Source organism: Mobula hypostoma, chromosome 10, assembly GCF_963921235.1.
Source record: "Mobula hypostoma chromosome 10, sMobHyp1.1, whole genome shotgun sequence".
Classification (NCBI taxonomy): Eukaryota; Metazoa; Chordata; class Chondrichthyes; order Myliobatiformes; family Myliobatidae; genus Mobula; species Mobula hypostoma.
The window spans coordinates 118,862,738-118,886,150 of NC_086106.1; the positions used below are offsets into that span (position 1 = coordinate 118,862,738).

Here is a 23,413-nt window from a genome sequence, read left to right on the forward strand (position 1 = left end):
GGAGTCGGTGCGCTCCACTGAAGGCGGTGTTGCGTGGCATCCAAACTGGAGTCGATGCTGCCCCCCAGTGTTCACTCAGCAGAAGACAAGCTGTATTGTGTTCGATTGCAGATTGCTGCAACGTTCATGGACTCAGGATTTTACTGTATTTTACTGATATCTTATATATGCTTGCTATCTTATGTGTGCTCTATATGCTTTGTGCGTGTATGACTATTGGTACTGTGTTTTCACCTTGGCCCTGGAATAATGGTGTTTCATTAGCTGTATTCATGGGTATTCATGACGTATATTGTATACATTTCTCTGACATTAAATGTACCTATTGAACCTATTCATGTATGGTTGAAAGATAATTAAACCTGAACTTAGAACTTAGACACAAACACAAATCACAGCTCACAACAGAAGTAAATGATGTCAGGCAGTCAAAACAACTGACAGGCACAAAGGTAAAAGTAAAATGTTTTGACTAGATGGCGTCTGCATTCAGCAGGCCAACGGTTTGTTAAAAATGAGCTCCCAACTTCCATTCTGTGTTTAATGTTATAATTTGTAACAGTGTTGTAACTTGAGACACTGACAATGTAAATACATTGAAGCTCTCAAATGTTTCAAAATAAAGGTTGTGGTACACTTATTATTTAGAAAATTTATGGATTATATTCATTAACATAATTAATTATGGGGTATTTCACAATTATATTTACATAGATTTAAAAATTATACTAAAAGAAAATTCCAGCTGCCGTACACCCACGTAGCTTAGTGGGAACGTTGCCTGAAATACATGTAGTACTCAGAATAGTTTGCATATTTCACCTTGCAGCCACGTCTTCTACAGGAAGGGCTCTGTAATTACCAGGCATACTGTTCCCATACTCCCTTTCCCACTTTAATGATGCTCCTTAAAGCTACATCTCTGAAAGACTTTGGTCACCCTGTCAGGTAACGTTCACAACCACTGCCATTGGGTTGGGGTTCATATTAAGAGGCTGGTCTGACGTGATGAGCTAATTACGTAAAGGACTTGTACTGCACTTTGTGTTCAGTTTTTTTGGAGTTCAGTAAGTGAATTGCTTCATTTATTTCTAAACATAAACCGCCTCCACTGTCTTATTTGTGAAAACCCACAACCCATGTCAATATCTCATCATATGGTGGAGTGTCAGATTTTATTTGATGGTGCTTCTGGAACATTTTACTATATTAACACTCTTACATAAACAAGTTGGAAAGATGAGGGGGGTGGAGAACCAGACAACCGGCCCACATTATTTTTCTTTACCAGGAAAACTTTAGAAGCTCAGTCCATTACATTCAAGATGGAGACACGAGAGACTCAAATACTGGAATCTGGATCTCATTGAGACGTGGAGCATCTGACCTGTTGAGTTCTTCCATCACTTTGCTTGTTGCCCCAATCCTTTCAAGTTTAAGTCAATCTGACTGACTTACCATTGTCCCCTCCTTTCTTTGGTGCTTTGGTGGTTGTCATGCTCCTGGGAGGTTTGGTTGTTGTTTGCTTGTCTGTAGGGGTGTCGAAGTCCAACAGATCTTTGAGATCAAAATCCCCTGGAAGAAAATATATGTAAATCAACAATTAAACTAGAACAGTGGGAAAAGAATGTTCTCACAAGTCAAGCATATTAGGAATACATCAATGGATGTATCCTTTTAGATTGCAGATAAGGAGGAATTTCTTTAGCCACGAATGGTGAATCTGAGAAGTTTGCTGTCACAGGCAACTGTGGAGGCCAAGTCATTGGGTATTTTAAAGGCAGAGGTGGATAGACTCTTAAGTTAGTCAGGGCATGAAGGGATACAGGGAGAAGGCAGGCGATTGGGGTTGAGAGGAAAATGGATCAGCCATGATGGGCCAAATGGCCTAATTATGCTCCTATACCTTATGGTCTCATGATGGATTTCTGAAGCGTAGTCTGGAAATTATTTATGTGCGGATTTCACAGAATATATCCATGTAGTTCTTGTCAGCATTATCAAACAAAAAATGAGGTTGATTCATATAAAGGTGACCTTACACAGGAATTCAAAGGCCACAAAAATATTAGAGAGGAGCCAGATCAGAGAGACAATTGCAAATAAAAATGAGAAAAGTAGTATGTTTGGTCCTTTATTATGAAATCAGCAAAGACAGACAATCTTATAGTGATAACAAAACAACAAAACTAAATTAGTGAAATAGCGAAATAAGATTAATTATTGTTCAAATTAGCTAAATTAGTGAAGATTGTAAATATATGGTCAGTAATAATAACAGGGTTGTCGTGGTGGAAGATTTTAATTTCCCAAATATCGATCGGTATTTCCCTAAAGCAAGGGGTTTTGTAAGCTTTTCTTTTCTTCTTGACTAGATTTTCAACAGCCTTTGTGCACCACGGTTCCTGTACCCTACCATCCTTTCCGTCTCATTGGAATGTACTTATGCAGAATGCCACGCAAATATCCCCTGAACATTTACCACATTTCTGCCATACATTTCCCTGAGAACATCTGTTCCCAATTTATGCTTCCAAGTTCTTGTCTGATAGCCTCATATTTCCCTTTACTCCAGTTAAACACTTTCCTAACTTGTCTGTTCCTATCTCTCTCCAATGTTTGTTAGGTGTATTCAGGAAGGTTTCCTGACACAATATGTAGATAAGATGATGAGAGGCATTGATCACGGGGATAGTCAGAGGCTTTTCCCCATGTTCGGCACAGCTTTGTGGGCCGAAGGGCCTGTATTGTGCTGTAGGTTTTCTATGTTTCTAAGCCTACAAGAGGAGAAGCTGTACTTGATCTGGTATTGGGAAATGAACCTGGTCAGGTGTCAGGTCTCTCAGTGGGAGAGCATTTTGGAGATAGTGATCACAATTCTATCTCCTTTACCATAGCATTGGAGAGAAATAGGAACAGACAAGTTAGAAAAGTGTTTAATTTGAGTAAAGGGAAATATGACGCTATTAGGCAAGAACTTGGAAGCATAAATTGGGAACAGATGTTCTCAGGGAAATGTATGGCAGAAATGTGGCAAATGTTCAGGGGATATTTGCATGGCATTCTGCATAAGTACATTCCAGTGAGACAGTGGAATGGATGGTAGGGTACAGGAACCATGGTGTACAAAGGCTCTTGAAAATCTAGTCAAGAAGGAAAGAAAAGCTCACAAAAGCTTCAAAAAACTAGGTAACGATAGAGATCTAGAAGATTATAAGGTTAACAGGAAGGAGCTTAAGAATGAAATTAGGAGAGCCAGAAGGGACCATGAGAAGGCCGTGGTGGGCAGGATTAAGGAAAACCCTAAGGCATTCTTTAAGTATGTGAAGAGCAAGAGGATAAGATGTGAGAGAATAAGATCAATCAAGTGTGACAGTGGAAAAGTGTGTATGGAATCGGAGGAGATAACAGAGGTACTTAATGAATACTTTGCTTCAGTATTCACTACGGAAAAGGATCTTGGCAATTGTAGGGATGACTTACCGCGGATTGAAAAGCTTGAGCATATAGACATTAAGAAGGAGGATGTGCTGGAGCTTTTGGAAAGCATCAAGTTGGATAAGTTGCAGATGTACCCCAGGCTACTGTTGGAGGTGAGGGAGGAGATTGCTGAGCCTCTGGCAATGATCTTTGCATCATCAATGGGGACAGGAGAGGTTCTGGAAGATTGGACGTTTGCAGATGTTATTCCCTTATTTAAGAAAGGGAGTAAAGATAGCCCAGGAAATTTTAGACCAGTGAGTCTTACTTCAGTGGTTGGTAGGTTAATGGAAAAGATCCTGAGAGGCAGGATTTATGAATATTTGGAGAGGCATAATATGATTAGGAATAGTCAGCATGGCTTTGTCAAAGGCAAGTCGTGCCTTCCAAGCCTGTTTGAACTTTTTGAGGATGTGACTAAACACATTGATGAATGTAGAGCAGTAGATGTAGTGTATATGGATTTCAGCAAAGCATTTGATAAGGTACCCCACGCAAGGCTTATTGAGAAAGTAAGGAGGTATGGGATCCAAGGGGACCTTGCTTTGTGGATCCAGAATTGGTTTGCCCACAGAAGGCAAAGAGTGGTTGTAGACAGGTCATATTCTGCATGGAGGCTGGTGACCAGCAGTGTGCCTCAGAGTTCTGTTGTGGGACCCCTTCTCTTCGTGACTTTTATAAATGACCTGGATGAGGAAGTGGAGGGATGGGTTAGTAAATTTACTGATGACACAAAGGTTGGTGGTGTTGTGGATAGTGTGGAGGGCTGTCAGAGGTTACAGCGGGACATTGATAGGATGCAATACTGGGCTGAGAAGTGGCAGATGGAGTTCAACCCAGATAAGTGTGAGGTGGATCACTTTGGTAGGTCAAATATGACGGCAGGAGATAGCATTAATGGTAAGACTCTTGGCAGTGTGGAGGATCAGAGGGATCTTGGGGTCTAAGTCCATAGGACACTCAAAGCTGCTGCGCAGATTGACTCTGTGGTTAAGAAGGTGCATTGGCCTTCATCAACTGTGGAATTGCGTTTAAGAGCCAAGAGGTAATGTTACAGCTATATACACTCTGGTCAGACCCCACTTGGAGTACTGCACTCAGTTCTGGTCACCTCACTACAGGAAGGATGTGGAAACTATAGAAATGGTGCAGAGGAGATTTACAAAGATGTTGCCTGGATTGGGGAGCATGCCTTATGAGAATAGGTTGAGTGAACTCGGCCTTTTCTCCTTGGAACGACGGAGGGTGAGAGGTGACCTGACAGAGGTGTATAAGATGATGAGAGGCATTGATCATGTGGAGAGTCAGGGGCTTTTTCCCAGGTCTGAAATGGTTAACACGAGAGGGCACAGTTTTAAGGTGCTTGGAAGTAAATACAGAGGAGACGTCAGGGTACGTTTTTTACACAGAGAGTGGTGAGTGCGTGGAATGAGCTGCTGGCGATGGTGGTGGAGCCGGATACGATAGGGTCTCTTAACAGACTCCTGGATAGGTACATGAAGCTTAGAAAAATAGAGGGCTTTGGGTAACCCTAGGCAATTTCTAAAATAAGTACATGTTCGGTTTGGCATCGTGGGCTGAAGGGCCTGTATTGTGCTGTAGGTTTTCTATGTTTCCGTGTTTCTATTCCTTGTGGCTTTACCACTTACTGTACAAGTCCTACGCTAGTCAAACAACTGGCTCTTCTCTCGACTGAAAGCGATTTGTCAATCCTGACCCCCTTACTTAGCTGACCAAGATCCCCCCTGTAATTTTTGATAACTTTGTTCACCTTCTTTTAGGCTTGACTGTTCCAGCAGTGGAACAGTTAAAGTAACATTGCAGGCTTAGCTAAGTATGTGCTGAGCAAAAAGTAGAATTTTATAGATGTACTCAATCTTAGAGTGGAAGTGAGATAAGAGTCCCTCGGTAATTTGGAGTTAAATCCATATTTATGGCACTAAAGCCAACTCTCCAAAAGTATTCAGTTGATTATATAATTCGAGGAATTACATTCAAGAAATTAGGAGCGATGCTATGACAGCTCGGGGCTTTGGGGTTCGGAGTTCAATTCCAACATCCTCTGTATGTGCTTCCCATGAGTGCATGAGTTTCCTTTGGGTGCTCCAGTTTCCTCCTACATTCCAAAGATGTAATGGTTAGTAAGTTAATTGTCATTTTCTTGAAAGTGTATCTTTAATTCCCAAGTTTCAATGTTGAGCAATCTTGGTAACAACTGTAGTTATCCTGAACAAGTTGTTTTCCAATCGAAGCCCAAAGGTCAACTGGAAGTCGAGGCCTGGTGGCCAGAGTCCTGGGTCTGTGAGTCCACTATGGAAGTCAAAGGCCCAAAGTCTGTGAGCCGAAGTCCACTGGAGGTTGGAGGCCGACAATGGCCTGTCCTGGGGTCAGAGGACTGTGTGTGGGTGTGGGGATGGTAGGAGGGAGGAACAGAACTTGTTTTGCTGTTGTTGTTTTGTGGACGTTCTATGTTGGCTCAGGAATGTGTGGCAACACTTGTGGCCTGTCCCAATACATCGGTAAACTGTGTTGACTGTTAGCACAAATGATACAATCCACTTTATGTGTAAATATACATGAGATAAATAAATGAATCTGATCTGGTCAGTTCTGATCTGACCTCTCTTTCTACAGATGATCTACCTCAAACTACTAAATCTCCTCATAAATCCACAAGGGCATCCAAACCCACCAAAACCGCCAAAGAATTAGTCACTTTCTTCATGACCTTTTCTTTAGATGGTAAATCAGTGACAAAATGACTTTGGATAACATGGTCCCTCAATTCAGAGGACTGAAAAGTGAACAACTTCAGGCCATGGCCCTCAAAAGTGCTACAATCTCTTATAACCATAAGACCATAAGATATAGGAGCAGAATTAGGCCATTCAGCCCATTGAGTCTGCTCTGCCATTTCATCATGGCTGATCTCAGATCCCACTCAACTTCATACACCTGGCTTCTCACCATATCCTTTGATGCCCTGATCAATCAGGAAACTATCAACTTCCGCTTTAAATATACCCCAGACGCTGCAGTCCATGGCAGAGCATTCCACAGATTCACTACTCTCAAGATAAAAAATTCCTCCTCATCTCTGATCTAAAAAGTTTCCCCTCAATTTTGAGGCTGTGCCCTCTAGGTCTGGGTACCTCCACTATAGGAAACATCCTCTCCATATCTAGTCCATCTAGTCCTTTCGACATTCAGTAGGTTTCAATGAGATACCCCCGCATTCTTCTGAATTCCAGTGAGTACAGGCCCAAAGCTGCCAAATGCTCCTCATATGTTAACTCCTTCATTGCCGGAACAATCCTCATGAACCACACAGACTCTCTGGGACATCTGTCCTCCTTCAACTCTTCATTCCCGAATTTAATCGCTCTGCCTCCAAAACCTTTGTCAGTTCTGTCTTCAGCTGCCAAGGCCCTGGAAATACAGCACCAAGGCACACACATTGGTCTCTCAACAAGTTATCCCCATGGCAAATCTTCCTCCACCACACTAAGCCATTTAGTGGAGATCAGCTTGGTGTAGGATGCAGTGAACAAGTCCAAAATGCATTGAAGTAAACCAGAGCAAACAGTGGCAATCACATCACATAAACTGCAAATCAATCAACAAAATGAAAAAGATAATCTTCATCAAAATAAAAGACTGATATTCATAGGCACTATTAATATTCATTGAGAAATCAATGAAAGAAAATAATTCAAGCCCAGCCTGCAATATGGTTATACCTTTGCAACATGTGAGTTCTGGTTTAAGTCATTAATTTTAAGTATTACATGTTTATTAGTGTCTCCAGTGAACTTTCTCCACAAAAATGTGAAATGAGATGGCTTCACTGCATGTTCAATTACCGCTACCATTACATGTATCACTGAATGTTCAATTACCGCTACCATTACATGTATCACTGCATGTCCAATTACCGCTACCATCACATGTATCACTGCATGTCCAGTTACCGCTACCATCACATGTATCACTGCATGTCCAATTACCATTACCATTACGTGTATCACTGCATGTCCAGTTACCGCTACCATCACATGTATCACTGCATGTCCAATTACCATTACCATTACGTGTATCACTGCATGTCCAGTTACCGCTACCATCACATGTATCACTGCATGTCCAATTACCGCTACCATTACATGTATCACTGCATGTCCAATTACCGCTACCATTACATGTATCACTGCAATCTGTAAACCCTGGCAGGGATGGAAGGGATAGCTGAAGCGACAGGACTGAAGGCAATTACCTCAGTTACTGAAACAACCTGAGCTCAATCCATTCATCTGATAGTCTTTATCTCCTCCATTCCATGCTTCATTCTCAACCAAAGGTGGCCATGCCTTCAGCTATCCTAAACATCCCTCCTTAAATCTCCTCCACCTGGGCACATTTCAGCCCTCCTTTAATGTGAATTCACCTTTCTGATCCTGTTTCTCCCTCACACTTGGTACCTCTGTCTGTGAGAAGAGTTGAGATACTTTTTCCACAGATAGTGACAGTGCATCATCATCATCATTATGTGCCCTGTTGTATGACATAGGTGACCATGATTATTCTTGGCAAGTTTATCTACAGAAGTGGTTTGCCATTGCCTCTTCTTTACAAGACAGTGACCTCAGCCATTATCAATACTCTTCAGAGATTGTCTGCCTGGCATCAGAGGTTGCATGACCAAGACTTGTGATATGTACTAGCTACTCATATGGCCGTCCATCACCTGCTCCCATGGCTTCACATGGCCCTGATTTTTTTTTTGTGGGGGGCTAAGCAAGTGCTACACTTTGCTTAAGGGTAACCTGCAGGCTAGTGGAGGGAAGGAGTGTCTTACACCTCCTTTGGCAGAGATATATTGCTAACCGGCCACCCACTGAATATACCTGTGAAATATTATCCTTGCGCCAGGCCAAATGGGCTTAAATGAACAACATTACCCAATATATATATTTTAATGTGCAATCTAATTGAAATCACTGGATAAATTTGACATCCAGCCATGTGTCTCTAGGAATGGTGACATTGTTCAAATTGGTTCTACATGTTCTGGGTTCTCTGCCCCCCAAGGAGATTGTGCCTCACCTTGTACCTCAAGGCCACTGTCCTGTACTAACCACCAAGTCTGCACCATGTCTTTGGAGTCATCACCCTCTGGGTGAACAAACTTGTCTTCATCTCTGTCACACTCTGGTTAAAGAAATTCCTCACCTCTAGTTTAAAGAGACATACTTCTAGTTTGAGGTTTTACCCTCAGGTCCAAAAGTCTCCCACTATTGGAAACAGCCTTTCCATGTCTTCCCCCTCCAGCCTTTCAAAGGCCTGCCAAACTTTGAACTGCTGTATCTTGCACGTTTCTGCACAGTTCACAACTGGTAAGAGAGACAGTCTGAACCACCAGAGCCAGTTTTTATCTAAAAGATAGAGAAGTACTGGTCACAGTCGGTGTGGGAACACAAAGTGTTCTATTTGTTTATACTGCGCTGTTCCTTATGAGGGCTCTGGGGGTTAACCTTGCCAGTCTGGTTGAGAAAACATGCTTTATTCCTAAACCGCTTTTGTGATTGGAGAGCTAAGAGCTGAAGTGGGGTGGAAAAGTTCCACACCCAAGTGGTAACATGCCCCATTCCAGCAGGTAGTAAAACACCATCTAAAAATCATCTTGTAACTTAAATGAAACCCATATCAGAAGCTTGAGATCGATCCTTTCCCATCTGTGTTCAGGCTGCTCATTATCTGAGGCTACACCATTGAGCCAATTATTCTAATCCTTAAACAGTTGGAGCTTGCACTGATTGAAAATCTTCTTATGTTTTTGACCTCTACGTATGCTACACTTCGTCACCGTGTATTGCTGATGGCCATATTACTTCCCAGGAGTAGGTCCAGCTATAGTACTAAATATGTGACATCTTTTTTGTACTGAATTAATGCCCCTAAGAGGCAACTTGTTAGAAATATCAACAAAAAATATCCCTCTACAGATGCCTAGTTCTTCCAGTATTCTGTTTTTTTTTGTTCCCGATACCAGCATCTGTAGTCTCTTTTATCTTCAATAACACAGACCATTTAGACGGATTAACTAGTTTTGGGAATACAGTCCCTGTGTAATTCTACGTAAAATGTTCATTCCAAATAACAATGCACAGACATTAGACTGTAAGACCATAGACCCCAAGACGTAGGAGCAGAATTAGGCCATTTGGCCCATTGAGTCTGCTCTGCTATTCCATGGCTGATTTATTATCCCTCTCAACCCCATTCTCTTGGCCTTCTCCCTGTAATCTCTGACACCCTGACTAATGAAGAACTTATCACCCTCCTCTTTAAATGTATCCAATAACCTGGCTTTCACAGCCATCCGTGACAATGAATTTCACAGATTCACCACCCCCTTGCTTAAGAAACCCCTCCTCATCTCTGCTCTAAAGGGACATCTTTGTATTCTGAGGCTGTGATCTGTAGTCCTAGACTGCCCCTCTATTGGAAACATTCTCTGCATGTCTGCATTAATACGGCAGAAGCTTGAAATCTGATACAGAAACAGAAGATGCTGGAATTTCTTGACTGATCAGTCAGGGGCTGTGTAGACTGAATAAGTATTAACAGTTGAAAGCTCAGTCTTATTTCCAGGGAGGAGGTGCTAAAAACAAGAGGGCATAGGTTTAAGATCAAAGGTGAAAGGGACATCAGGGGTAGCCTCTTCTCACATATGCCCATTAGCCTGTCTTGGTTCAACCACACTGGTGTCACAGCATCACCTTTACTTCCTCAGGAGACTAAATAAATCTGCATGTCCCTGTCAACTCTTACCTACAAATTTCTATTGATGCACCATAGAAAGCATTCTGTCTGGATGCATACAGTTTGGTATGGGCAACTGCTCACCATGCAGAGTTGTGGACACAGCTCAGCAAGTCACTGGAACCAGCCTCCCCTCCATGGGCTCTGCCTGTACTTCCCACTGCTTCAGTAATGCAACCAGCCGAACCCCCCCCAAACATTCTCTCTTTACCCCTCTCTCATTAATAATAGGCATCCGTTAGTCTCATGAGACCACGGATTTGTGCCTTGGAAGGTTTCCAGGGCGCAGGCCTGGGCAAGGTTGTACGGAAGACAGGCAGTTGCCCTTGCTGCAAGCCTTCCCTCTCCACGCCACTAATGTTGTCCAAGGGAAGGGCATTAGGACCCATACAGCTTGGCACCGGTGTCGTCGCAGAGCAATGTGTGGTTTGCTCAAGGACACAACACGCTGCCTCAGTCAAGGCTCGAACTAGTGACCTTCAGATCGCTAGATGAACGCCTTAACCACTTGGCCACGCGCCAACACATTAGACCGAAGATATAAAAGTCTGAAAGCACGCATCACCAAATTCAGGGGTAGCTTCTATCCCGCTGTTATCGGGCTCCTGAATGGACCTCCAGTACAACGAGATGGACTCTTAACCTCACAAGCTACCTTGTTATGATCTTGCACTTTATTGTTCAAAGGACTTTCTCTCTCGTTCTTATACTTCTTTCTGTATTGTTATTGTCTGCCTTATTGCACTGTCAAGATGTGATCTGTATGAACAGTATACATTACAAGCTTTTCACTGTATCTTGGTACAGATAATAAGAAATACCAATTCCAAAGGGTGGTGCACATTTGAAATGAGCGGAGTATTTTGAAATTATGGTTGAGGCACACACTAACACATCGAAACGAATGTTGGCGAATATCAAGCCAAAGTGAGGGAAGACCTGAAACTGCAGAAATGTGTTTTTTTGAGAAGCAAAATGAAAATACCGTATCATGGAAGGACAGAGTAACAGATGAGGAAGTGTTGCAAAAAGCCTGAATAAAAAGAGACCTGATATCATCAATCACGAAACGGGAGCTGGAATTTCTGGGACATGTACTGAGGAAAGAGAAGCTCGAACATCTTGCATACTGATGGAAGAAAAGGTCCCGGTCAACAGTGCATGACATTCAAGAGTTATATCAAGGGGATGGACAGGCAAAAGTTTTGAAGAACTTATTGGAAGTTCTCAGATGGAAGACCATGATTGCCCAGGTCACAGGACATGGCACATAATGATGATGATGGTGGCAGGCATGTTAGCAACATTTAACTTTAATAAGTAGATGGATAGCAAAGGTTCTTAAATTTATAAGTGCATAGATAGGACAGGTTTCAAGGGCTATGGGCCAAACACAGGCAGTAGAGTACAATACATTAAAAAATTACTATCTATAATGGAATAAATAAATTAATGCATCGATCTCGGAAGACAGGGTGACGGGGAAGAAAAGCAAGGCAAACATAATGCTAAGACAGTAATATCGACAGTTAACTTTCTCACAAGAAATTAATCAACCCCTTGGCTTTTTTGATCCTGGCTACAGAAGATGACGAGAGTCTGAGGCTGGAGAAAATGAGTTGTGTTATTATTGAGGATGATCCTAAAGTTGTTCTGAAAATTGACAGAGGAGAAGGAAGTACAGAATCCGAATCAGGTTTATTATCACTGACTTGTGTCATGGAACTTCTTGTTTTGTGGCAGCAAAAAGGGAACAAGAATAGGTAGCGTTTATGGGTTCAAATGTGGGTGGTTTTCCCTTTTATTAGCAACCAGTAGAAATGCCAGCGAGATTAGACCATAAGGCACAGGAGCAGAATTAGGCCAATTAGCCCATCAGATCTGCTCTGCCATTCCATCATGGCTGATTTATTATCCCTCTCAGCCCCATTCTCCTGTCTTCTCCCTGGAACCTTTGACACCCTTACTAATCAGGAGCCTATCAACCTCTGCTTTAAATATACCCAATGACTTGGCCTCCACAACTGTCTGTTGCATGAATTCCACAGATTCACCACCCTCTGGCTAAGGAAATTCCTCTTCATTACTTGGAGTCTTCTACCAGACTCATAGAAAAGTAAAATGGAAGACACCTGCAGTCTGCAACCAAACCTACAGACGTTATTAGATAACTGATACTTAAAAATCAATACCAGAAGCACATTTCGTGCAACGGTGACAGGCATAGATAGATAGCCAGCACCTTTTCTGCAGGTGTAGTGGCATCAGCACCGGACTTCTGTACCTTGCCATGAAAACCCTATGGTCAACTACACTATCCTCAGGGTCACCGTGAGTCGACAGCGACTCGAGGGCACTCAGTAACAACAATGACCATTACCAGAGGACATCCATTTAAGGTGGGTGGAGGAAAGTTTAGGATAGATGTTAGAGGTAGGTTTTCTACATAGAAAGTGGTTGGTACCTGAAGCACATTGCTGGGGGTGGTGGGAGAGAGGCATCAGAGGCATTTAAAGGACTCTTAAATAGCACATGGATATAAGAAAAATGAAGTGTTATTGGCTGTGTAGGAACGAAGAGTAACAATAATAATATAAAATAAATAAGCAATAAATAATAACTTTATTTACATAGCACCTTTCATGCAGGCTCAAAGTGCTTTACATAGATTGTAAAGATAGATAAATATAGTCATAAAAATACAAGACAAAATTAAAAATCGTAAGTGATGACAAGCATGATATAGAATAGAATGTAATTGAATAAAAACATAACCAACATAACCAGGTATTAAATACAAACTGTAATTCTATATGTAGGCCAAACTTAAAACGTAGGCTTTTAGAATACTGAGAACAAGTTGCAGTGTCCTTAAAAATGAGTCCAGAGATTATGCATAGGATGGGGAACAGGTAGGTCAGTGAAGCTGAGTGAAGTTATCCCTCCTGGTTCAAGAGCTTGATGGTTGATTAGATTAGATTATGAGGACACGCAGTCCTCTTTTATTATCATTTAGCAATGCATGCATTAAGAAATGACACAATATTCCTCTGGTGTGATGTCACAGAAACACAGGACAGACCAAGACTGAAAAACTGACAAAAACCACATAATTATAACTTATAGTTACAACAGTGCAAGCAATACCGTAACTTGATGAAGAACAGGCCATGGGCACGGTAAAAAACAGATCAAAGTGTCTCGGAAGTCCCACATCTCACGCAGACGGGAGAAGGAAGAAAACTCTCCCTGCCATACCCGACCACAATCCAACTCTGAGTCGTCCGAAAACTTCGAGCTCTGATCAGCCCTCCGACACCGAGCACCGAGCACTATCTCTGCCGAACACTTCGACCCCAGCCCCAGCTGCCAGCAGCAGGCAAAGCCAAGGATTTTGGGGCCTTCCCTCCGGAGATTCTCGATTGCACAGTAACAGCGGCAGCGAACTGGGCATTTCAGAAGTTACTCCAGATGTTCCTCTGTGCTCTCATGGCTGCCTCCATCAAATCAGAATTGTGCACGGCCCCTATTTAACAATATGATATCATTTCACCGGAGAGACTACGCACGCTGCGTCGCGCCGCCATCTTCTCCTCCCGCCGGTTGAGGGGTAATAACTGAGATTTCTGCTGCTTTTTTTCATCTTTTAAGAAAAAAATTGTTTTCTTCACAGGGAATAAACAATTTCTCCATGTTCTATAACTTCTATTTTCAAAACTACCGTAACTGGATGAATTACTGTTACTTCAACCATTAACATAGGCAAACCAGCGCCCCGAGGGATTGTACCCGTGCGGGTCAGTGGTAAGAACATTCTGCTTGAAGAGATGTGTGTTCACTATGTATTGTTCCTTCACTCCCAACCAGAGGGTGCTACTGACACAAGGAGAAGCTCCTCACACTCTCCGGACACACCTCATTTAGCAGGCTGAGGTAATCAATGTCATGAAGGTCCAAGTAAATATATTATTCAAGTACATAAACGTCACCATGTACAATCCTGAGATTAATTTCCTTGCGGGCATACACAGTAAATCCAAGAATCGCAATAGAATCAATGAAAGACTGCACTCAGCAGGATGGACAAACAACCAATCTGCCAAGGCAACGAAGTGTGCAAATACAAAAGACAGTAAATAAATATATAAGCAATAAATATCAAAAGCCTGAGACGAAGAGTCCTTGAAAGTGAGTCCATAGGTTATGGGGACGATTCAGTGTTGGGGTGTGAAGTTATCCCCTCTGGTTCAAGAGCTAGAGCGGTTGAGGTGGGAAAACCTCCATAGCAGTATGATGGGAATCATGTAGGATTACAACCTCCATAGGAGTATGATAGTCATAGTCATACTTTATTGATCCCGGGGGAAATTGGTTTTCGTTACAGTTGCACCATAAATAATTAAATAGTAATAAAACCATAAATAATTAAATAGTAATATGTAAATTATGCTAGGAAATAAGTTCAGGACCAGCCTATTGGCTCAGGGTGTCTGACCCTCCAAGGGAGGAGTTGTAAAGTTTGATGGCCACAGGCAGGAATGACTTCCTATGACGCTCTGTGTTGCATCTCGGTGGAATGAGTCTCTGGCTGCATGTAGTCCTGTGCCCAACCAGTACATTATGTAGTGGATGGGAGACATTGTCCATGATGGCATGCAACTTGGACAGCATCCTCTTTTCAGACACCACCGTCAGAGAGTCCAGTTCCATCCCCACAACACCACTGGCCTTACGAATGATGGGAATCATGTACGATTACAACCTCCATAGGAGTATGATGGGAACCGTGTAGGATTACAACATGCACAGAAACTGCATTCAATTCTGGTTGCTTCATTATAGGAAAAATGTGGAAGCATTAGAGGGGGTGCAGGAGAAATTTATCTGTTGGATTAGAGCACACCTTATGAGGAAAGGTTGAGTGAGTTAGGGCTTTTCTCCTTGGTGAGGAGCAGGATGAGAGATGACTTGATAGAGGTGTATAAAATGATAGGAGGTATAAATAGGGTAGACAGCCAGGTCTCGGCCTGAAACGTCAACTGTACTCTTTTCCTTAGATGCTGCCTTGCCTGCTGAGTTCCTCCAGCATTTTGTGTGCGTTGCTTGGACAACCAGCACCTTTTTCCCAAAGGGATAATGGCTAGTTTGAGAGGGCGTGACTGGAGGAATGTCAAAGGTAAATATTTCATACAGACAATGTAAGTGCATGGAACGTGCTGACAGGGTTGGTGGTAGAGGCTGATACATCGGGGACTTTTATGAGACTCTCAGACAGGCAAATAGATGTAAGAAAAATGAAGGACTATGTGGGTGGGAGGGGCTAGAATAACCTTAGAGCAGGTTAAAGACTCGGCATATCATCGTGGGCCGAAGGGCCTGTGCTGTACTCTTCTACGTTCTATGTAATATGCACATAAACACAATGAGGGGAGGTAAATTCCTGACTGGATGAAGGGTCTTGTCAACAGATCATTTTCCTCCATAGATGCTACCTGATCCACTGAATTCCTCCTGCATCTCGTAATCGATTATCTTGTGCTTGAAAGTATATCTTTAATATTGGCTGTGGAGACCAAGTCTCTGGATGCTTTCAAGAAAGAGATGGATAGAGCTTTTAAAGATAGCAGAATCAAAGGTTATGCGGATAAGGCAGGAACTGGATACTGATTGTGGATGATCAGCCATGATCACAGTGAATGGCGGTGCTGGCTCGAAGGGCCGAATGGCCTACTCCTGCACCTATTGTCTATTGTCTATTAATATGAAATGAAAGCGAAGGTTGGTAGCTTGGCTACTTGTTGGTCGGGCTGGCTGCCGAACATGGTGGTTAGATTGCAAACGTTTCATCACCAGTCAAGGTGCCATCTTCAGTGCACAACTGAGCGTTGTTTCTGCCGAGCGCTCACGTTTGTATTGGTCTGACTCGTTGTTCTGATTGGTTATTTGTCGTGCTGGTTGCTGGTCTGGTTCATCGGGACCCCAGCAGAAACATGTTCAATATGTTCACAAGACATGAGTGATACTGCCAGAGCTGTCCACTCCTGGATGTATTGAGTATATCGCTGGTAGTTTGTCTTCGTTTCAGTATCTTGATGAAATGTTTCATAGGGTGGTGAGGTTTAACATGACCACACAGGATAGCTTTTCTGCGATCCTACAGTAAGTGGAATTTTTCCAACAATAGATGTCTTACAAAGGATCAGATTGGTTGAATACAACTTTGCAACCCATTTACGAACTTCAGGGTTGTCAATGAGCTGAAGTAACTTCTACCCCATTTGGATAAGGCACAGATAATGTGGGGCACCTTTGCTCTGTCTGTAACACACAGGATTTCCTAGTGGCCAACCATTTTAATTCCACTTCCCAATCCCATTCCGAAATGTCGGTCCATAGCCTTCTCTACAGCCACAATGAGGCCACACTCAAGTTGTAAGAAGCAGCACCTCATTTTCTGTCAGGGTCGACTCCAACTTGATGGCAGGAACATCAATTTCTCTAATTTCTGGTAAATTCTCCCCCCTCTTTTCTCCCCTTCTCTCTTTTTCCATCCCCCATTCTGGATCCCCTCTTTTCTTTTCACTTCTTATCACTTACCCGCACCTTCCTTTGGTGCCTGTCCCCCTTCCCTTTCTCCCATGGTCCACTGTCCTCTCCTATCAGATTTCTTCTTCTTCTTCTTCTTCAGCCCTTTACCTCTTCCGCCTATCAGCTCGCAGCTTCTCACTTCATGCCCCACTCCCCTACCCACTTACATTCCCCCTAACCTGGTCTCACCTATCACTTTCCAGTTTGTATTCTTTCCCCTCCCTCATCTTCTTACTTGGGCTTCTTCCCCCTTCCTTTCCAGTCCTGATGAAAGGCCTTGGCCCGAAACATAGACTGCTTATTTCCTTCCATACCTGACTTGCTGAGTTCCTCCAGCATTTTGTATATAATAATGTGGAACATTCTCTTCAATTTTAGCCATAAGAAAAAAACATCCTTTAACTTTGACTAATAGCCTACAGATTTTTTTAAACAATGATTTTTATCTTGTGTAACTAGCGTTAGCAGAAACTTGTCATGTGACGTTGCACAGTAATATTCTAAAATGGAAACAGTGTGTGTTAGCTGCAGTCTTGATACTACTGATCAAGAATGTATCCCATGGGTGTAAATTTCAGCTTTAAACAGATGTCTCTTCAGAGACTCGGTTCTTAATCAGTTGCAAATAAGACTAAAGTCTGTCCAAATAGGACTGATTTTCCCCATTAACACAAATCTCAGCGCGGAAATGCACAAGAATTGACATTATGCGGATAGCTCAGGGGAAATTGCTTCACTTAATGAGCAAGATTCTGAATAAAGTACCCAGGCAGTTTGATTTCTGACATTTTTTTTGTAAAATTAAAGGCTGCTTTTCCTTGTAGTTAGGACTGAACAGAATAGTCCACACTCTGAGCTTTAGGCACAGTGGGGTTGAGTTGACCAGTGTCCCTGAAGATCACAAGTTCGTCTTACACTATGACGGGTTGCTAATTTGGATTCAAACAACCTGATCAGTTGAACATAAGAATTAGGAGCAGGAGTTCCGCTACTTGGCCTCTCTAAGACAAGAGATGTTGTAAATCTTGAGAAACACATACACAAAAAAATGCTGGAGGAACTCAGCATGAAAGGCATCATCTATAGAGAGGAATAACTGGCCAAGGTCCTTCATCAGGACTGGAAAGGAAGGGGACAGAGGCCATTCCTATTCTGACATGTCTTACCATGTCTCCACTGCTGCCATGATGAGGCCAAAATCTGATTGGAGGACCAACACATCATATTCTCTCTGGTTAACCTCCAACCTGATGGATTAAGAATCAATTTTTTTATTAAGTTCTCACCCCTGTCCCCTTCTCTCTTTTTCCATTCCCCATTCTGGTTACCATCTCACTCCTTCTCTGCTGCTCACCTGCCCATCACCTCCTTCTGGCTCCCCTTCTTCCCTTTTTCCCATGGTCCACTCTCCTCTTCTATCAGATTCCTTCTTCTTCAGCCCTTTACCTCTTCCACCTATCAACTCCCAACTTCTCACTTTGTCCCCCACCTTCACCCTCATCTGCTCACACATATCACCTGTCAGCTTGTACTCCTTCCCTTCTCCCTACCTTCTGATGGTAGGGGCTGGCTTCTGCCCCCTTCCTTTCCAGTCCTGATGAAAGGTCTCAGTCTAAAATTTCGACTGTTTATTCTGCACCATAGATGCTGCCTGACTTGCTGAGTCAGAAGGTACAGGAGCCTCAGACTCACACTACCAGGTTCAAGAACAGTAATTACCCCTCAAACATCACACGCTTGAACTAGTGGAGATAACTTCACTCAACTTCACTTGCTCCATCATTGAAATGTTCCCACAACCTATGGACTCACTTTCAAGGAGCCTTCATCTCATGTTCTCAATATTTATTGTTTATTTATTTTTTATTATTATTATTTCTGTTTGTATTTGCTCAGTTTGTTGTCTTTTACACATTGGTTAAATGCTCAAGTTGATGCAATCTTCCACTGATTCTATCATGGGTATTATTCTATTGTGGATTTACTGGGTATGCCCACAAGAAGATGAATCTCAGGACTGTATATGGTGGCATATATGTACTTTGACAATAAACTTATTTTGAATTGTCGAACTTTTGAGTTCCTCCAGCATTTTGTGTTACCCAGCCCATCCAGCTCACTTCGCCAATAAACTGATCTTCTCTCCCAGTAACATTCTGCACCACATATCCCTCGATTCCCTTAATATCCAGAAATCAATTGATCTTTGTTTTGAACCTCGGGCATTTGTAGGAGAGAATTCCATCCACCCTCCAAGTGAAGAAATGTACCCTTTTCTCAAACCTAAGCAAATAATCCATCCCCTTCTGAGGCTCCTGAGTCAGAGGTAAAGTCTTCTCCGCAGTTGGCTTGTTGAGCTCTTTAAAAGTTTCATATGCTTTCACGAGATCTCCTCCCATTCCTCTAAAGTCTAAAGAATGAAACTAATTGTCAGAAAGGCACAAGTATGATCTTTAAGGAAGCTAATCGATGTCTGATTGGTGATTGAATCTTGCTGCCTTCCGAAAGGCATTTGCACAAAGACTACTATCACTACTGGTTCAGCAGATTGGCCCATGACTTACTGATGGCAGCATCTGCCACCTCACATAACTCTCACCTTTCTTCACAATTCCCAGCGCAGAATTAAAACTTGTAAAAATCAAACGTCTTGCCGCTAAAGGGTTTAAAGCAGCTTCATCTTCTATCTTAGCAGGTCAGACAGCATCCATGGAAATGAATAAACGGTCGACGTGTCAGGCTGAGACCCTTCTTCAGAACTGGAAAGGAAGGGGTAGATGCCAGAATAAAAAGGTGGAGGGAAGAGAAGGAGGCTAGCCAGAAGATGATAGGTGGAGCCCCAAGTGGGTAGGAAGGGTAAAGGGCTGGAGAGGAAGGAATCTGATAGGAGAGGAGAGTGGACCATGGGAGAAAGGAAAGTGGGAGGGGACCCAGAGGGAAGTAATGGCATGGTGGGTAGGGTTAAAAGGCCAGGGAGGGGAGTAGAAGGAGAAATCTATACTCATGCCATCAGGTTGGAGGCTACCCAGATGGAATATATAAGATCATAAGAAATAGGAGCAGGAGTGGGCTATCTGGCCCGTTGAGCCTGCTCTGCCATTCAATAAGATCTTGGCTGATCTGGCCATGGACTCATCTCCACCTGCCTGCCTTTTCCCCATAACCCTTAATTCCCCTTCTATGCAAAAATCTATCCAACTTTGTCTTAAATATACTTACTGAGATAGCCTGCACTGCTTCATTGGGCAGAGAATTCCACAGATTCACCAACCTCTGGGAAAAGCAGTTCCTCCTCATCTCCATCATAAATCTACTCCCCTGAATCTTGAGGCTAAGTCCCCTAGTTCTCATCTCTCCTACCAAAGGAAACAACTTCCCTGCCTCTATCTTATCTATCCATTTCATAATTTTATATATTTCTATAAAATCCCCTCTTATTCTTCTGAATTCCAGTGAGTACAGTCCCAGGCGACTCAATCTCTCCTCACAGTCTAATCCCTTCATCTCTGGAATCAACCTTTCCTTCCAAAGTGGATGACCTCAGGACTGATGAAAGGTCTCGGCCCGAAACACCGACCGTTTACTCTTTTCCACAGATACTGCCTGGCCTCCAGCATTTGGTGAGTGTCGCTTGGATTTCCAGCATCGGCAGATTTTCTCTTAGAAGATAACTATAAGTTTGGTGGCAGTGGATGGGAGTACTCTGGAGCAGATGAGGTCAGTTATGGAGTTGGATACAGTTTTCTGATGGTCTGGAGTGTGGTCCTTTTCGAGGGGCAGATATAAGGAGATATGAGAGTTGCCGTCTGCACTCAGCAAGGTAAAGGTCCGTGCACTATACTACAATAGAACCTCCTGCTGAGTTCCTCCGCCATTTTGTATGTGTTGCTTTGGATTTCCAGCATCTGCACAATTTCTCATCTTCATCTTATATCAGTTGTATTAGGGTTTAAATCACTAATTTTCTTGTAGTTTGACTTTCTTTATGCTTGCTAGTGTGTTTGTATAATCACCGGTTTGTCAGTAAATGCTCAGTGGGCTTTCAGTAATGTATAGTACAGTTGGTTCTGTATTCTTGTACTTTCTTTGTTTGTAAGCTTGGGATGGCATGGCAGCACAAGTATATCAAAGATGTCTTTATTGTCTCAAAGGCTGTCCTCAACAAAAGAATTTCCTCAGCTATCTAGTTGAACTAGTTTTCAATATCAAGATTCAGATTTATTTATCACATGCTCCCCTATTCCTATGTCTTAGGTACACAAAAACAAACAGTTAAATACGCCATTTGCGTCAACAACCAACACACCTAGGGAAGTGCTGGGGGCTGCCCGCAAGTGTCGCCACACATTCTGGTGCCAACAAAACATGCCCACCATGCCGGGCAAAGTAACACAGACACAACAAGCAATGAAACACTGAGAGGAAAACAGGTCCCATTCCTCCCTCTCCCCCCCAACTCACCGACACACATGTACAGCCCTCTAATTCTGTATCCGCCTTGGCCATCGGGATCTGACCTCTGGTCCTGTGGTTGAAGTACGAGGCAAGGCGCTTTGCTCAGTTCTTTGTTCACTCTTTCCTCCTTACTTACAGTAGAGTGAGAGTTAGCTACCGCTGTGGTTTACTATTATTGGCTTGTTGTGAACGTTTAATAAAAGGACTGTAACCACAAGATATGTGCCTCATTCTTCACTTCAGAAGAACTTTCTGGACAACATTATTTCCAGATCCAGCATTTTTACCATTATTACTGAATCAGATACTGTGTATCTGGGTGGCAAGGTGTAAGGTGCTCCTTCCCTCTGCTAGCCTGCAGGTCACCCTTGGGCAAGGTGGACCACCTGCTTAGCCCCCCAGATCAGGGTCACGTGAGGCCATGGGAGCAGGTGGTGGATGGTCATCTGAGCAGCTGGTGCAGATCACAAGTCCTGGTTATGCGACCACTGATGGCATGCAGACAATCTCTGAAGAGTATTGATAATGGCTAGATCACCCCTCTTGTAAAGACACTGCCCAGAAGAAGGCAATGGCAAACCACTTCTGTAGAAAAAATTTGCCAAGAACAATCATAGTCATGGATAAGACCATGATCGCCCACGTCTTACAACATGGCACATCATGATGATGATGATGATGATGATATACTGTTACTATCTGCAGAAAAAGTATTCCAACTCTTTTCACAGAGAGAGGTACCAGGTATGAGGGTCCTCTCTTGGGGCTGGAGGACTGTCTTTATGTATGAGTGGCTGGGAGGGAGGAAAAGGGGTTTGTTGTGCTGTTGTTCCTTGTGTTGTTTTTGCTGAACACGGTAGGCACGCTATGTTGGTGCCAACACTTGCAGGCTGCCCCCAGCACATGCTTAGGTTGTTAACACAAACAACATATTTCACTGTATGTTTCGATGTTCATGTGATAAATAAATTAATTTGAATCAGAATATTAATCCATTCAGCAACTAGAGTTACATCTGGCCCTGGATGGCACTGAATAATATTGTGAGAGAGCAGGTCATTGGGCCGACTGCCCAGTTTTGACTCTTTAACCAGTGCTACCCCCATTTCATTTACTAGTCTTTCAGCTATTTTTGCCACTTCCTTTCTTCTCTGCTTTCCCCACAATTCCTGATAACAAAAGCCAGATCACAACCCGTAAAAATTATACTTACCTCACAACCTGCAGAGCAGCATTTTCTGGTTAGATTTAGCCGTGACAGCTCACCAGTTAGCATGACGCTGTTGCAGTGCCAGCAATCCGGGTTCAATTCTGCCTCTCTCTGTCAGGGGTTTCTACGTTCCCTCCCTGAGTGTGTTTCCTCAGGGTGCTCCTGTTTCCTCTCACTTTCCAAAGACGTATGGATTAGTAGCTTAATTGGTCACGTGGGTGTAACTGGGTGGCGCAGACTCGTTGGGCTGGCAGGGCCTGTTACTGTGCCGTATCTCTAAATGAACTGAACAAGGTTCTGAAAATGAACATGAAGAGGATCAAGCACCTAGATGCAATCACAAGGAAGGCCCACCAGTGCCTCAAGTTTCTTAGAATGGTCTGCCACCCAGCAGTCCAACAAACTTCTGCAACTGTCCTGTTGAAAGTATCCTGACTGGTTGCATTGTGGTGCGGTTCGCCAGTTTCGATGCTCAGGAAATTCAGAAGCTGAAGAGAGCAGTGCATTCAGTCCAGTGCACATCCCTCCCCACCCTCGGTAGTACCTGCATGAAGCACTACCACAGCTGGCAAAGTCATTGGGTAGAAGGCAGGAGGAGAAGATGGCAGCGTGACGCAACGCGCACATCTCGCCGGTAAAATGATATCGTACCTGTTAAATAGGGGCCATGGACAATTCTGATTTGATGGAGACAGACGTGAAAGCACAGAGGCACATCTGGAAAAATTTCTGAAATGCTGGTTCGTTGCCACTGTTACTGCATGATCGAGAATCTTCCGGAGGGAAGGCCCCAAAATCCCCGGTTTTGCCTGCTGCTGGCGACCGAGGCTGAGGTCGGATCGTTTGGATAGAGATGGT

At 43.1% G+C, this 23,413-nt stretch overlaps 1 protein-coding gene across 4 annotated transcripts in view; it reads right to left on the reverse strand.

Annotated features, from left to right (window-relative positions):
• LOC134353151 (CD99 antigen-like protein 2) overlaps positions 1-23,413 on the reverse strand; it is a 217,609-nt gene that overhangs the window by 45,355 nt on the left and 148,841 nt on the right. For all 4 annotated transcript variants that reach the window (XM_063061120.1, XM_063061117.1, XM_063061119.1 and 1 more), the window contains exon 4: positions 1,459-1,575. In XM_063061120.1, the coding sequence (XP_062917190.1) occupies positions 1,459-1,575 (117 nt within the window). The remainder of the gene's footprint in view (positions 1-1,458; positions 1,576-23,413) is intronic.